The 17,553-nt window shown below is 42.7% G+C and overlaps 1 protein-coding gene across 2 annotated transcripts in view; it reads left to right on the forward strand.

Moving 5' to 3' along the window:
- Positions 1 to 17,553, forward strand: part of L1CAM (L1 cell adhesion molecule) — a 403,835-nt gene that overhangs the window by 266,115 nt on the left and 120,167 nt on the right. For both annotated transcript variants that reach the window (XM_053695800.1, XM_053695801.1), the window contains 5 exons: positions 8,864 to 9,034; positions 9,152 to 9,263; positions 9,956 to 10,134; positions 14,373 to 14,504; positions 15,108 to 15,251. In XM_053695800.1, coding sequence (XP_053551775.1) covers positions 8,864 to 9,034; positions 9,152 to 9,263; positions 9,956 to 10,134; positions 14,373 to 14,504; positions 15,108 to 15,251 — 738 coding nt within the window. The remainder of the gene's footprint in view (positions 1 to 8,863; positions 9,035 to 9,151; positions 9,264 to 9,955; positions 10,135 to 14,372; positions 14,505 to 15,107; positions 15,252 to 17,553) is intronic.

Here is a 17,553-nt window from a genome sequence, read left to right on the forward strand (position 1 = left end):
TTTTTGTCATTTATTATTCTGTTTTTCGTTATTAAGGGTAAATCATCCATTTGCAAGTGGGTTGCAATGCACTCTGGCTGACTTCGTTAACATACACTGTAAAGATTCTTGTTAGTGTAACTGCCCTTTTTTCACTGGTTATTTCAAATTTTGACAAAATTTGTTTCTTCATAAAGGCAGCCTGTAACGTTTTTTTATATTGCTTGTTAACTTGCTTTAAAGTGTTTTCCAAGCTTGTTAGTCTCATTGCTAGTCTGTACAAACATGTCTGAAACAGAGGATACTTGTTCATTATGTTTAAAAAGCCATGGTGGAAGCCCCCCCATAGGAGAATGTGTACTAAATGTATTGAATTCACCTTAAACAGTAAAGATCGAGTCTTTATCTATAAAAGAATTGTCCACCAAGAGGGGTCTGTCGAGGGGAAGTTATGCCGACTAACTCTCCCCACGTGTCGACCCTTCGCCTCCCGCTCAAGGGACGCCCGCTAATATGGCGCCAAGTACAATCAGGGACGCCCATAGCGTATTACTTTGCAGAACATGGCTGCAATCATGAATAATACCCTGTCAGAAGGTATTATCCAGATTGCCTGAATTGAGAGGCAAGCGCGATAGCTCTGGGATTAGACGAGATACAGAGCGCGATAGATGCTGTAAGAGCCATGTCGTTTACTGCGTCCACAATATGCAGAACCTGAGGACGGAGAGCTTCAGTCTGTGGGTGACGTCTCTGATTCGGGGAGACCTGATTCAGAGATTTCTAATTTTAAATTTAAGCTTGAGAACCTCCGTGTATTGCTTGGGAGGTATTAGCTGCTCTGAATGACTGTGACACAATTGCAGTGCCAGAGAAATTGTGTAGGCTGGATAAATACTATGCTGTGCCGGTGAGTACTGAAGTTTTTCCAATACCTAAAAGGCTTACAGAAATTATTAGTAGAGTGGAGATAGGCCCGTGTGCCTTTTCCCCACCTCCTATATTTAGAAAAATGTTTCCAATAGAATGCCACTACACGGGACTTATGGCAGACTGTCCCCTAAGGTGGAGGGAGCGGTTTCTACTTTAGCAAAGCGTACCACTATCCCGGTTGAGGACAGTTGTGCTTTTTCAGATCCAATGGATAAAAAATTGGAGGGTTGCCTTAAGAAAATGTTTATTCAACAAGGTTTTATTTTACAGCCCCTTGCATGCATTGCGCCTTTGACTGCTGTGGTGGCATTCTGGTTTGAGGCCCTGGAAGAGGCCATCCATACAGCTCCATTGACTGAAATTGTTGACAAGCTTAGAACTCTTCAGCTAGCTAACTCATTTGTTTCTGATGCCATTGTTCATTTGACTAAACTAACGGCTAAGAATTCCGGATTCGCCATCCAGGCGCGTAGGGCGCTATGGCTCAAATCCTGGTCAGCTGATGTGACTTCAAAGTCTAAATTACTCAACATTCCTTTCAAGGGGCAGACCTTATTCAGCCTGGTATGAAAGAAATTATTGCTGACATTACTGGAGGTAAGGGTCATACCCTTCCTCAGGACAGGGCCAAATCAAAGGCCAAACAGTCTAATTTTCGTGCCTTTCTAAATTCCAAGGCAGGTGCAGCATCAACTTCCTCCGCTTCAAGACAAGAGGGAACTTTTGCTCAATCTAAGCAGGCCTGGAAACCTAACCAGTCCTGGAACAAAGGCAAGCAGGCCAGAAAGCCTGCTGCTGCCTCTAAGACAGCATGAAGGAACGGCCCCCTATCCGGCGACGGATCTAGTAGGGGGCAGACTTTTTCTCTTCGCCCAGGCATGGGCAAGAGATGTTCAGGATCCCTGGGTGTTGGAGATCATATCTCAGGAATATCTTCTGGACTTCAAAGCTTCCCCTCCACAAGGGAGATTTCATCTTTCAAGGTTATCTGCAAATCAGATAAAGAAAGAGGCATTCCTACGCTGTGTGCAAGACCTCCTAGTAATGGGAGTGATCCATCCAGTTCCGCGGACGGAACAAGGACAGGGTTTTTATTCAAATCTGTTTGTGGTTCCCAAAAAAGAGGGAACCTTCAGACCAATTTTGGATCTAAAGATCTTAAACAAATTCCTTAGAGTTCCATCTTTCAAAAGGAAAACTATTTGGACCATCCTACCCATGATCCAAGATGGTCAGTACATGACCACAGTGGACTTAAAGGATGCCTACCTTCACATACCGATTCACAAATATTATCATCGGTTCCTAAGGTTTGCCTTTCTAGACAGGCATTACCAATTTGTAGCTCTTCCCTTCGGGTTGGCTACAGCCCCGAGAATCTTTATGAAGGTTCTGGGCTCACTTCTGGCGGTTCTAAGACCGCGAGGCATAGCGGTGGCTCCGTATCTAGACGACATCCTGATACAGGCGTCAAGCTTTCAAATTGCCAAGTCTCATACAGAGATAGTTCTGGCATTTCTGAGATCGCACGGGTGGAAAGTGACCGAGGAAAAGAGTTCTCTATCCCCACTCACAAGAGTCTCCTTCTTAGGGACTCTTATAGATTCTGTAGAGATGAAAATTTACCTGACGGAGTCCAGGTTATCAAAGCTTCTAAATGCTTGCCATATTCTTCATTCCATTCCGCGCCCTTCGGTGGCTCAGTGTATGGAGGTGATCGGCTTAATGGTAGCGGCAATGGACATAGTGCCATTTGCGCGCCTACATCTCAGACCACTGCAATTATGCATGCTAAGTCAGTGGAATGGGGATTACACAGATTTGTCCCCTCTGCTAAATCTGGATCAAGGGACCAGAGATTCTCTTCTCTGGTGGTTGTCTCGGGTCCACCTGTCCGAGGGTATGACCTTTCGCAGGCCAGATTGGACAATTGTAACAACAGATGCCAGCCTTCTAGGTTGGGGTGCAGTCTGGAACTCCCTGAAGGCACAGGGATCGTGGACTCAGGAGGAGAAACTCCTTCCGATAAATATTCTGGAGTTAAGAGCAATATTCAATGCTCTTCTGGCTTGGCCTCAATTAGCAACACTGAGGTTCATCAGATTTCAGTCGGACAATATCACGACTGTGGCTTACATCAACCATCAAGGGGGAACCAGGAGTTCCCTAGCGATGTTAGAAGTCTCAAAAATAATTCGCTGGGCAGAGACTCACCCTTGCCACCTGTCAGCAATCCATATCCCAGGCGTGGAGAACTGGGAGGCGGATTTTCTAAGTCGTCAGACTTTTCACCCGGGGGAGTGGGAACTCCATCCGGAGGTGTTTGCTCAATTGATTCATCTTTGGGGCAAACCAGAGTTGGATCTCATGGCGTCTCGCCAGAACGCCAAGCTTCCTTGTTACGGATCCAGGTCCAGGGACCCAGAAGCGACGCTGATAGATGCTCTAGCAGCGCCTTGGTTCTTCAACCTGGTGGTGTTTCCACCGTTTCCTCTGCTCCCTAGACTGATTGCCAAAATCAAACAGGAGAGAGCATCAGTGATTCTAATAGCGCCTGCGTGGCCACGCAGGACCTGGTATGCAGACCTAGTGGACATGTCATCCTTTCCACCATGGACTCTGCCTCTAAGACAGGACCTTCTAATACAAGGTCCTTTCAATCATCCAAATCTAATTTCTCTGAGACTGACTGCATGGAGATTGAACGCTTGATTCTATCAAAGCGTGGCTTCTCCGAGTCAGTCATTGATACCTTAATACAGGCACGAAAGCCTGTTACCAGGAAAATCTATCACAAGATATGGCGTACATATCTTTACTGGTGTGAATCCAAGAATTACTCATGAAGTAAGGTTAGGATTCCAAGGATATTGTCCTTTCTCCAAGAGGGTTTGGACAAAGGATTATCAGCTAGTTCCTTAAAGGGACAGATTTCTGCTCTGTCTATTCTTTTGCACAAGCATCTGGCAGAAGTTCCAGACGTCCAGGCATTTTGTCAGGCTTTGGTTAGAATTAAGCCTGTGTTTAAACCTGTTGCTCCCCCATGGAGCTTAAACTTGGTTCTTAAAGTTCTTCAAGGAGTTCCGTTTTAACCCCTTTATTCCATTGATATTAAGCTTTTATCTTGGAAAGTTCTGTTTTTGATGGCTATTTCCTCGGCTGGGAGAGTCTCTGAGCTATCTGCCTTACAATGTGATTCTCCTTATCTGATTTTTCATGCAGATAAGGTAGTTCTGCGTACCAAACCTGGGTTTTTACCTAAGGTGGTTTCTAACAAGAATATCAATCAAGAGATTGTTGTTCCATCATTGTGTCCTAATCCTTCTTCAAAGAAGGAACGTCTTTTACATAATCTGGACGTAGTCCGTGCCTTGAAGTTTTACTTACAAGCTACTAAAGATTTTCGTCAAACATCTTCCCTGTTTGTCGTTTATTCTGGACAGAGGAGAGGTCAAAAAGCTTCGGCAACCTCTCTTTCCTTTTGGCTTCGGAGTATTATACGCCTAGCCTATGAGACTGCTGGACAGCAGCCCCCTGAAAGAATTACAGCTCATTCTACTAGCTGTGGCTTCCACCTGGGCCTTTAAAAATGAGGCCTTTGTTGAACAGATTTGCAAGGCCGCGACTTGGTCTTCGCTTCACACTTTTTCAAAATTTTACAAATTTGATACTTTTGCTTCTTCGGAGGCTGTTTTTGGGAGAAAGTTTCTTCAGGCAGTGGTTCCTTCCGCTTAATCCCTGCCTTGTCCCTCCCATCATCCGTGTACTTTAGCTTTGGTATTGGTATCCCATTAGTATTGGATGATCCGTGGACTGGATACACTTAACAAGAGAAAACATAATTTATGCTTACCTGATAAATTTATTTCTCTTGTAGTGTATCCAGTCCACGGCCCGCCCTGTCATTTTAAGGCAGGTCTAAAATGTAATTAAACTACAGTCACCACTGCACCCTATGGTTTCTCCTTTCTCTGTTTGTTTCGGTCGAATGACTGGATATGGCAGTTAGCGGAGGAGCTATATAGCAGCTCTGCTGTGGGTGATCCTCTTGCAACTTCCTGTTGGGAAGGAGAATATCCCATAAGTAATGGATGATCCGTGGACTGGATACACTACAAGAGAAATAAATTTATCAGGTAAGCATAAATTATGTTTTTTTCTGAAACCTGCTGACTGTTCTGCTGGCTTTGGACCCGTACTGTTCTTCAGACTCTGCCTTTATATTTCCCCTTTTGTTGTGTTGCCTGGCCTTTTGATACACTGGTATTGTGACCTCCTGCTTGCACTTTACTCTGTCTATTGTTGATTCTATACTGGCATTGTTTGGCAGTTATTTACCTTGGCCTGTCTGGCCTCTCTGCTGTGCACCTCTTTCTAGCCCTGGCATGGGTCCCCAGTTTAAAACAAGCATTGGCCATCCTTTATAACAGCCTGGTCCTTTTGTCCAACCCATTTAAGATTTGCCGTCTGTAGGGTGCAATTCCTGCCTCAGCCACATAGTTTGACTGCTACCCTGCTTTTTGTGTCAGCTAAAGAGTTTGCCTGGTACCATTATCCTGTCTAAGCTACAGACTCTGTCCGGTATCCTGGTCCTGCCTCAGTCACAGAGTCTGTCTGGTACCCTGATGCTGCCTCAGTCACAGAGTCTGACTGGTACTCTGATCCTGCCACAGCCACAGAGTCTGCCTGGTATCCTGATCCTGCCTCAGGCACAGAGTTTGCCTGGTACCCTGATCCTGCCTCAGCCACACTCTGCCTGGTACCCTGATCCTGCTTCAGCCACAGTCTGCCTGGTACCCTGATCCTGCCTCAGCCACAAAGTCTGACTGGTACCCTGATCCTGCCACAGCCACAGAGTCTGCCTGGTATCCTGATCCTGCCTCAGGCACAGAGTTTGCCTGGTACCCTGATCCTGCTTCAGCCACACTCTGCCTGGTACCCTGATCCTGCCTCAGCCACAAAGTCTGACTGGTACCCTGATCCTGCCACAGCCACAGAGTCTGCCTGGTACCCTGATCCTGCCTCAGCCACAGAGCCTGCCTTGTTCCCTGATCCTTTCTCAGCCACAGAGCATGTCTGGTATCCTGATCCTATCTCAGCCACAGCGCCTGTCTGGTAGCCTGATCCTGTCTCAAACACAGAGCCTGCCTGGTAGCCTGATCCTGTCTAAGCTACAGAGCCTGCCTGGTACCTGGATCTTGTCTCAGCCACAGAGCCTGCCTGGTATCCTGCCAGAGTGTCATGCTCATGGGAGCAGGTTCAGGGGTTTGGAGCTCATGTGTGGAGGTGTCGGACTTAGGGTTGTCTTGTGCATTAAAAGGGGCCAGTAAGATGGACTTCCTACTGGAACTAATCCTTTCAGGCATAGCTGAAGAAACAGACAATCAATGGAAGTTTATTGTACAGGACACTAAAGACTCAGATACTGAAAGCGGGATATGTGAACATGTGCACCCACTCCAGAGCTGGATTCAGAGTAAATGCCAATGATAGGGCCAGGAATTGGAATGCTCACTATAAGGCCAAGACTGGAGTGCCCACTTGAGGTTCAAGACAGGAATGCCCATGATAAGGCTAAGAACAGGAATGCCCACTTGAGGCCGAAGACTAGAATAGGACACAGAAGCTGGGTGGACACCCACTGTAGAGTTTGTGTACAATGGCTGGATACTGTTATGTGGCAGATACTCTCTGTAGAACTTGGAAGCAGGAACTGGAGACTGGCCCTTGGCAGATACCCTCTGTAGAGCTAGGGTACAAGAACTTGACAGACACACTCTACAGAGCTTGGGCGCAGTAGCGGGAGACTAGCATTTGGCAGACACTCCCTGAAGAGCTTGGATGCAGTAGCTGGGTAGTGGAAATTGGCAAGAACCCTCTGCAGGACTTGGGCACAGGAGCAGGATACCAGAGAAGGCAGGATTGTGACACAGGATAACAGGTAGCAGTGTCAGGCTGTTGATGAGAGAATAGCCAGGAAACAAGCTGGGAGTCAGATACATGAGAGCAGTCTGATAAGTCACCAAATACAGGGAGAATCCATTAGACTAGTCAGGAGACAAGGCCAAGTTCAGTTTACCAGAATAGCAATCTGATCTTTCATAAAAAAAGGGAAATCCTAGAGAGTAGTCAGGAGGCAAGCCGAATTCAGGAACCAGAGGAAAAAAACAAACAGGAACTCAGGTGAGGTCAGAGGCACTGACCACAATGTCAGAGCAGGGAGTGGTCTGTGAAGCTGCCTTTTATAGTGCTGATGATATATCTATATTTATAGTGCTGATTACATATCTGCCTGCAGCTGGCAGGCAGGGGGAACCTAACAGCACAACAAATGCAGGCAACAGATCTCCCAAAACATCAGCACAAGCTAAAACCCTCTGGTGATGCAGAGACAGGACTACAGGCTATGAATTAGGAGTCCCAGGTTCAATCCCAGGCTGGGCCGTGACACAGAGCCTGCTGGTACTCAGCAAATAGCTGTCTAATCCTCCCCCTCCCACTAATGGTAGCTGTCTTTAGCACTACTAATACATATATAATTATTATTTTTTCTGTAGTGGTCCCCACATTCCCCCCCCCCCCTCCAGCAATCCTTTGTTAGGAAACCCCCACACCATCGCACCTTTTTTTTTTTCTTATTCACTGTTTAGATCCAAAATTAATAAGTCTAAAGACCGCTGCTAATTGGCTATCAATTCAGTCTTACTCACGCGTGCCTAAAATGCTGGGGTTCGGAAGCTGCTATCGTAGCTTGATAAATGGAACCCATAGCACCCCATAAAAAATGCTGATTATTGGTGAGTCCTTAACATTTCATATTAAGCATATACCAACTTGTTGGTCAAAATGCATCTTGTGGATAGCTATATCAGAAAATGTGATACCATTATGAGCTGAGTCGTTAAAAATGCCTGATACATGATAGCCACTAAGGATCTTCATCGTCTTGTGTGGAATAAGAAATGCCACATTCAGCATGACAAAACCTGTGGTATATGTTCACATAATAATTTAAAAGTGGACTAAACAGTCTTTTTTCTGTAGGTTTGATTCCGTTTGATCAATAGCTGTTCATTTTTTAGACCTCAAAATTTGCAAAGTGTAGCTCCCAATCCCTCCCTCTCCCTCCACCGCTGGGCCGCACACCTGCCTCCTGCTTTCCCTCCCGCCGGTAACATACACAGTGTGTTTTCCTGCATTAGTACCTAGTGAGTAGTGACCAGTACCATGTGAGGTGTAGTCTCTTTTTGTTTTTCTCATTATGTTTACAGATAGTTTGTTATGTCACATACACAGTGCATTTTCTTGCAGTCTCATCAATGCCTTTATGCTCTTGTAATTGTTAAAAAAATAAATACGTCTGTGATCAGTAAAATCTAGGCCTCCATCCAGCTTAGTGTGAACTATGGATCTATATCATAGCCCCCAAAACCTCTGAGGCTGCTATCTACCACAGTAACAAAGGCAGGACAGTTTTTCCTTGTAGGAAGCCAGCAGCATACACAGGGTAAGTCTGGCCTAAATTCAATTGACTGATGAAACGGGAAGAAAATGGTTAAATGCTTTTCATTGTGTGAGCAGTAGGGGGGGGGCATCTGTCAATCACTCAGAGCTTTTTTAATTAGACAATGTATAGTTTAATAAGTCAATGACTAACTGCACCCCCTGCTGACCAGAGTTGTTGGCAGAAATGTTACTTGTATTAACCTCTGTTAAAGCATTTTCTCCCCTTTTTATAGTTACCATTATATTTTATTGATGCGCTTAACTGACTTATATTTAATTTTATGGTGTCAGTAAATTTGAAATGTGCACGTATGGTAAATTTAGCTTTTAAGCAGCACATTTGTGTTAATATTAGTGTTCTTTTTATTTTTTGCATCAACTTGTTGGAATACAGCAGCATCACTTACACAGATATCTACATAATGTTTCTCTCGTATTTCTGTAGCTTTGATGCACATCACCCAGGATCAACGTGTCACAACTGGATTGGATGGAAACCTCTATTTCTCCAATGTATTGTTAACTGATGAACATCCTGACTACATCTGTAATGCACATTTCATGGATGCCCGCACAATTCTGCAGAAGGAGCCTATTGCCCTGAAGGTCCTGCCCAGTAAGTGACCCAGTAGCCCAGTAAGGAGCAAAGCGGAAAGGCCTTACCCAGCCACTTCTAACCATGATGTTCTGGAGATGTCTACAAAACTCTTTACTTTACTCTTTCTATTTCTAGGCAATTCTTTAAATTTACGCCAGCCTCATATGATGATGCCCAAAGGTCTTACTAGCACATACATAGCCCTGAGAGGGAAATCCTTAGAGCTGGAGTGCATCGCTGAAGGATAGTACGTTACGTTCCTAACAATTGTCTCAGAGGGATGGAGGTGGGATTTGGAGTAGATGGGAAGTATATGGGAATCATGAATATGATAGGCTGGCAACAGTGAAGTGGGTGTTTACAGAAAAGATGTGTTTTTGGTGTATTGTCATGCAGATGATGGGCCTCCTGGGTTCCTATGGAAGTATTGCATTTCTGGGCTTACATGAAGGATGTGATCTTTCTTCTTGAAACATGATGATAATAAAAGATACGTCTGTTTGACTCCATAAAGGAGAGGCTATTTGTAGTCCTCAGCAAGTTTTAGTAACGGAAATGTACAGTATGTCTTGGTCTACTGTGATGGGAAGTGAGGATTGGGGTGGGAGGTAGCAATGACAGACCTAAAATAGAGGTGTACTTGGATGATTGGGATGAAGGAAGTGGACATAAGGGTTACTTGTAATTTTGTTGAGTGTTCACTGAATTAACCTGGTGTGTTTAGCACATTATAAAGCCCATGTGTGTCCAACAAGATGCTGCATAAATGAGAAATATGTCTCCTAATGCTCCCCTTCATATTGTGTTATTCCAATGTAGTGAGTGATACTCAAAGTGACTTTAACATATCCTCTGGACAAAATTGCATTTCCTTTTTTTTCCTTTCCATTCTTTCATCTCTCCTCTCTTTGATTTGGAATCTCCATTTTCTTTTTTCAGCCCAACTCCAGAGATTGAATGGGAGCGACTTGGCGGCAGCCTACCTGAACATAACTTGGATAACTTCAAGAAGACACTACAAATCATCAGCATTGAGGAGGAGGATGAGGGAGAATATCAGTGCACAGTGAAGAATGAGGAAGGCATTGTCCGTCATGTCTACACTGTAAAAGTACAATGTAAGTCTATTGTTCTTCATTTGGCAACTGCACAGCACTCGCTTGAAAAACCATATTGTCTCCCCCCCCCTCCACTAAATGATAATATTATTTCCTTCTGATAACCTGCAGTTCATTTTTTTCTTTTAAAATTTACATTCAGCTAGATTCCGAGTTTTGCATTATGAGTCAAATAACGCTGCTATTACAAGTCTTGACGGTATAGGTGTACCGCACACCTTTTAGTCTGTCACGCAACGTCAGTACCGCACTTTTAAAAAAAGTCATTTTTCAATGGGACTCCCATAGCGCTGGTATTACGAGTTTGCCTGGGAAGCCAAAAAGTGAGAGGTACACTCTATAACCACAAGTCAGCAGTTATGAGTTTTACGCTACAAAGCTGTAACATAAAATTGATAGCTAAAGTGTTAAAAAGTACACTAACACCCATAAACTACCTATTAACCCATAAACCAAGGCCTTCCCACATAAAAAAAAACTATAATAAAGTTATTAACCCCTAATCTGCCACTCCGAACATCGCCGCCACTATTAAAATCTATTAACCCCTATTCCGCCGCTCCCCGACATTGTCGCCACTATAATAAACCTATTAACCCTTAAACTGCCACCCTCCCGCATCGCAAACACTATTTAAATATAATTTATCCCTAATCTGCTGTCCGCCCACACCGCTGCTATAATAAACCTATTAACCCCTAAACCGCAAGCCCCCCACAATGAAATATACTTAAATAAACTATTAAACCCTAAACCAAAAGCCCCCCCAACGAAATATACTAAAATAAACGATTAACCCCTAAACCTAACGCCCCCCCTAACTTTATATTAAAATTACAATTTCTCTATCTTAAATTAAATTAAAACTTACCTGTCAAATTAAATAAATTAATTTTAAACTAACAATTAAACTAAGATAATTATTAAACTACAATTAAACTAACTACCAATTAAATTAAAGGGACATACTACACCAGAATTTTTATTGTTTTAAAAGATAGATAATCCCTTTATTACCCATTCCCCAGTTTTGCATAACCAACACAGTTATATTAATATACTTTTAACCTCTGTGATTACCTTGTATCTAAGCCTCTGCAAACTGCCCCCTTATTTCAGTTCTTTTGACAGACTTGCAGTTTAGCCAATCAGTGCCTGCTCCCAGATAACTTCACGTGCACGAGCACAGTGTTATCTATATGAAATACATGAACTAACACCCTCTAGTGGTGAAAAACTGTTAAAATGCATTCTGAAAAGAGGTGGCAATCAAGGTCTAAGAAATTTGCATATGAACCTCCTAGGTTAAGCTTTCAACTAAGAATACCAAGAGAACAAAGCAAAATTGGTGATAAAAGTAAAATTGTTTAAAATGACATGCTCTATCTGAATCATGAAAGTTTTTTTTGGCCTAGACTGTCCCTTTAAACCAAACTACACATTAAAAAAATCCTAACACTACTCTAAAAATTACAAAAGGTATCTAATTACAAAAATAAATAAATAACTAAATTACAAAAAAACAAACACTAAATTATGAAAAATACTAAACAAATTATCAAAAATAATTTTTTTTACACCTAATCTAATAGCCCTATCAAAATAAAAAGCCCCCCCCCCCCCAAATAAAAAAAAACCCCTAGCCTACAATAAACTACCAATGGCCCTTAAAATGGCCTTTTGTGGGGCATTGCCCCAAAGATATCAGCTCTTTTACCTGTAAAAAAAAATACAAACACGCCCCAACAGTAAAACCCACCACCCCCACAACCAACCCCCCCAAATAAAATAACTATCTAAAAAAACCTAAGCTCCCCATTGTCCTGAAAAGGGCATTTGTATGGGCATTGCCCTTAAAAAGGCATTTAGCTCTTTTACATGCCCAGACCCTAAACTAAAAATAAAACCCCCCAAAAAAACCTTAAAAAACCTAACACTAACCCTCGACGATTCACTTAGAGGTCTTGAAGTCCCGCTTGAAGGATCCATCTAGCCGGCGAAGTCCTCATCCATGCGGCAAGAAGTCTTTATCCGGGCGGCCTCTTTCATCTTCATCCAGCCGGCGAAGTCCTCATCCAGGCGGCAAGAAGTCTTCATCCAGACGGCATCTTCTATCTTCATCCAGACGGCATCTTCTATCTTCATCCATCCGGCGCGGAGCGGGTCCATCCTGAAGACATCCGGCGCGGAGCATCCTCTTCATACGGTCGCCGCTGTAAACTGGAACATCAATGCAAGTGACGTCATCCAAGATGGTGTCCCTTGCATTCCTATTGGCTAAAAGATTTCAATCAGCCAATAGGATTAGAGCTGCTAAAATCCTATTGGCTGTTCCAATCAGCCAAAAGGATTAGAGCTGCTAAAATCCTATTGGCTGTTCCAATCAGCCAATAGGATTGAGCTCTCATCCTATTGGCTGATTGGAACAGCCAATAGGATTTTAGCAGCTCTAATCCTATTGGCGGATTAAAATCTTTTAGCCAATAGGAATGCAAGGGACGCCATCTTGGAAGACGTCACTTTCATTAAAGTTCCAGTTTACGGCGGTGACCGTATGAAGAGGATGCTCTGCGCCGGATGTCTTCAGGATGGACCCGCTCCGCGCCGGATGGATGAAGATAGAAGATGTCGTCTGGATGAAGATAGAAGATGCAGTCTGGATGAAGACTTCTTACTGCCTGGATGAGGACTTCTCCGGCTGGATGAAGATGGAAGAGGCCGCCCGGATGAAGACTTCTTGCCGCATGGATGAGGACTTTGCCAGCTGGATGGATCCTTCAAGCGGGACTTCAAAAACTGTAAGTGGATCGTCGGGGTTAGTTTAGGTTTTTTAAGGGTTTTTTGGGTGGGTTTTATTTTTAGTTTAGGGTCTGGGCATGTAAAAGAGCTAAATGCCCATACAAAAGGGCTATTAGATTAGGTGTAATTCTTTTTTATTTTTGATAATTTGTTTCTTATTTTTTGTAATTTTGTGTTTTTTTTAATGTATTTTAGTTATTTTTATTTCTAGTAATTTTAGTGTTTATTTTTATTTTGTAATGTTAGGTTTTAGTGTAAGACAGGTTAGGTTTAATTTCACTGGTAAATTTGTATTTATTTTAACTAGGTAGGTATTAAATAGTTAATAACTATTTAATAACTAGTCTACCTAGATAAAATAAATACAAACTTACCTGTGAAATAAAAATAAAACCTAAGCTAGCTACAATATAACTATTAGTTATATTGTAGCTAGCTTAGGTTTTATTTCACAGGTAAGTTTGTATTTAGTTTTAAATAGGTATTATTTAGTTAATAATTGTAACTTTAGTTTAGCTCTATTTTAATTATGTTAAAGTTAGGGGGTGTTAGGGTTAGGGTTACATTAGGGTTAGTGCTAGGTTTAGGGGTTAATGGATTTATTTAGTGGTAGTGGTGTGGGAGGTAAGAGGTTTAGGGGTTAATAACTTTAGTATAGTGGAGGCGACATTGGGAGCGGCAGAAAAGGGTTAATAGTTTTATGTAGGTGGCGGAGATATCGGGGGCGGCAGATTAGGGGTTATTAACTGTATGTAGGTGGCGACGATGTCGGGGGCAGTAGATTAGGGGTGTTTAGACTCAGGGTTTATGTTAGGGTGTTAGGTTTAAACGTAACCTTTTCTTTCCCCATAGACATCAAAGGGGCTGCGTTACGGAGCTTTTCATTCCATGATCGCAGGTGTTAGGCTTTGTTTTTGCCGGCTCTTCCCATTGATGTCTATGGGCAAATCGTGCACGAGCACGTCAAAGCAGCTCTTGATTTCAATGCAGTATGGAGCTCAACGCCACCATATTGCCCGCACAAGGCTGCTTTTTTTAAACCTGTAATAGCAGCGCTATAGGGAGGTGAAATAACGCCGCTTTTGTGGCGGTCGTTAAAATCCCTCTAGCTGTTTGTTAAATGTGAGAGCAGAAGTGTCTCTATACTGCCAGGATTGGTCCCCTTGTCTTTTTATGCTCAGAATATCTGTGTATGTGTAGAATTGGATCTGATACATCTCTAGCAGTATAATGTTTAGCAAGATACAAGTTTCATTGCCCAGGTAGGCACATTCCTTTTATATCCAGAGTTCCGTTCTTGTGTGGTTTGATATGATTTTGCCTTCGGAGGTCTGTTCTCTTGTTAAACATAACCACACAGCGACTCAGTTAGCACACAGTATTTTATCATCAGTCCTATTGTGTGTCTCACTACTATGTGATTCTTTGTTGTTCTGCAGCTGCTCCGGATTGGATTCGGAAGCCAGAGAGTGGGCTGTACGGACCAGACGAGCATGTTGTCCTGGAATGTGAGGCATCAGGAATTCCCAAACCCAACATAAGCTGGAAGATAAATGGGAAGCCGGTGAATGGTAAGTTTTCCTACTGGTACAGATTACCTTTGGTCCAGTTCAGATCTGGGCAGGGCAGTTATTTTATCTCTTCTTCAGTTGTTCAGATCTGGGCAGGGCAGTTATTTTACCTCTGGTCCAGTGGTTTTAGATCAGGGCATTTATTTTAAATCTGGTCCAGATGTTCAGATCTTAACAGGGCAGTTATTTTATCTCTGCTTCAGTTGTTCAGATCTGGGCAGGGCAGTTATTTTACCTCTGGTCCAGTGGTTTTAGATCAGGGCATTTATTTTACCTCTGGTCCAGTGGTTTTAGATCAGGGCAGTTATTTTATCTCTGATTTCGTTGCTCAGATCTGGGCAGGGCACTTATTTTATCTCTGCTTCAGTTGTTCAGATCTGGGCAGGAGAGTTATTTTACCTCTGGTCCAGTGGTTTTAGATCAGGGCATTTATTTTACCTCTGGTCCAGATGTTCAGATCTGGGCAAGGCAGGTATTTTATCTCTGCTTCAGTTGTTCAGATCTGGGCAGGACATTTATTTTATCTCTGGTTCTAAACCATCACAGCAATTAGCTCTGCTACTAATTCTTTGACATCTCTCTTTCTTCTTTCTTATCATGAAGATACAAATTTGGGCAAAGATCGTAAGCTGACAGGCAACACGATGATCTTAAACTCTGTTAAGACAAATGATACAATGAACGTTCAATGTGAAGCCCGGAACAAGCACGGAACCATTCTGGCCAACGCTTATGTCTATGTAGACTGTAAGTCTCCATTTTTTTAGCATCACTTGTCATTTATAATTGTTATGATCACAAGAAAAGTCAGCAAAATCGCTCTAGAGAATAACCAGCAATATATGCTGTTTTATTTGGTTAAACAAACTTGTCTTTACATGATTACAATCATTTGTACGTAAGTAAATCTTGCCAGACCTAAGTAAATCTCAATGCAGAGCTATGGCAGACTTATCTAATGTATAGTCACATGTGTCACACACACCTCTTGTTCTGTCATGTGTAGTATAGTCACTGTATAGTCACATGTGTCACACACACCTCTTGTTCTGTCATGTGTAGTATAGTCACTGTATAGTCACATGTGTCACACACACCTCTTGTTCTGTCATGTGTAGTATAGTCACTGTATAGTCACATGTGTCACACACACCTCTTGTTCTGTCATGTGTAGTATAGTCACTGTATAGTCACATGTGTCACACACACCTCTTGTTCTGTCATGTGTAGTATAGTTACTGTATAGTCACATGTGTCACACACACCTCTTGTTCTGTCATGTGTAGTATAGTCACTGTATAGTCACATGTGTCACACACACCTCATGTTCCGTCATGTGTAGTATAGTCACTGTATAGTCACGTGTCACACACACCTCATGTTCTGTCATGTGTAGTATAGTCACTGTATAGTCACATGTGTCACACACACCTCTTGTTCTGTCATGTGTAGTATAGTCACTGTATAGTCACATGTGTCACACACACCTCATGTTCCGTCATGTGTAGTATAGTCACTGTATAGTCACGTGTCACACACACCTCATGTTCTGTCATGTGTAGTATAGTCACTGTATAGTCACATGTGTCACACACACCTCTTGTTCTGTCATGTGTAGTATAGTCACTGTATAGTCACATGTGTCACACACACCTCATGTTCCGTCATGTGTAGTATAGTCACTGTATAGTCACGTGTCACACACACCTCATGTTCCGTCATGTGTAGTATAGTCACTGTATAGTCACATGTGTCACACACACCTCTTGTTCTGTCATGTGTAGTATAGTCACTGTATAGTCACATGTGTCACACACACCTCTTGTTCTGTCATGTGTAGTATAGTCACTGTATAGTCACATGTGTCACACACACCTCTTGTTCTGTCATGTGTAGTATAGTCACTGTATAGTCACATGTGTCACACACACCTCTTGTTCTGTCATGTGTAGTATAGTCACTGTATAGTCACATGTGTCACACACACCTCTTGTTCTGTCATGTGTAGTATAGTCACATCTGTCACACACACCTCTTGTTCTGTCATGTGTAGTATAGTTACTGTATAGTCACATGTGTCACACACACCTCTTGTTCTGTCATGTGTAGTATAGTCACTGTATAGTCACATGTGTCACACACACCTCATGTTCCGTCATGTGTAGTATAGTCACTGTATAGTCACGTGTCACACACACCTCATGTTCTGTCATGTGTAGTATAGTCACTGTATAGTCACATGTGTCACACACACCTCTTGTTCTGTCATGTGTAGTATAGTCACTGTATAGTCACATGTGTCACACACACCTCATGTTCCGTCATGTGTAGTATAGTCACTGTATAGTCACGTGTCACACACACCTCATGTTCTGTCATGTGTAGTATAGTCACTGTATAGTCACATGTGTCACACACACCTCTTGTTCTGTCATGTGTAGTATAGTCACTGTATAGTCACATGTGTCACACACACCTCATGTTCCGTCATGTGTAGTATAGTCACTGTATAGTCACGTGTCACACACACCTCATGTTCCGTCATGTGTAGTATAGTCACTGTATAGTCACATGTGTCACACACACCTCATGTTCTGTCATGTGTAGTATAGTCACTGTATAGTCACATGTGTCACACACACCTCTTGTTCTGTCATGTGTAGTATATTCACTGTATAGTCACATGTGTCACACACACCTCTTGTTCTGTCATGTGTAGTATAGTCACTGTATAGTCACATGTGTCACACACACCTCTTGTTCTGTCATGTGTAGTATAGTCACTGTATAGTCACATGTGTCACACACACCTCTTGTTTTGTCATGTGTAGTATAGTCACTGTATAGTCACATGTGTCACACACACCTCATGTTCTGTCATGTGTAGTATAGTCACTGTATAGTCACATGTGTCACACACACCTCTTGTTCTGTCATGTGTAGTATTAGTCACTGTATAGTCACATGTGTCACACACACCTCTTGTTCTGTCATGTGTAGTATAGTCACTGTATAGTCACATGTGTAACACACACCTCTTGTTCTGTCA

This window comes from Bombina bombina, chromosome 12 (genome assembly GCF_027579735.1).
Source record: "Bombina bombina isolate aBomBom1 chromosome 12, aBomBom1.pri, whole genome shotgun sequence".
Classification (NCBI taxonomy): Eukaryota; Metazoa; Chordata; class Amphibia; order Anura; family Bombinatoridae; genus Bombina; species Bombina bombina.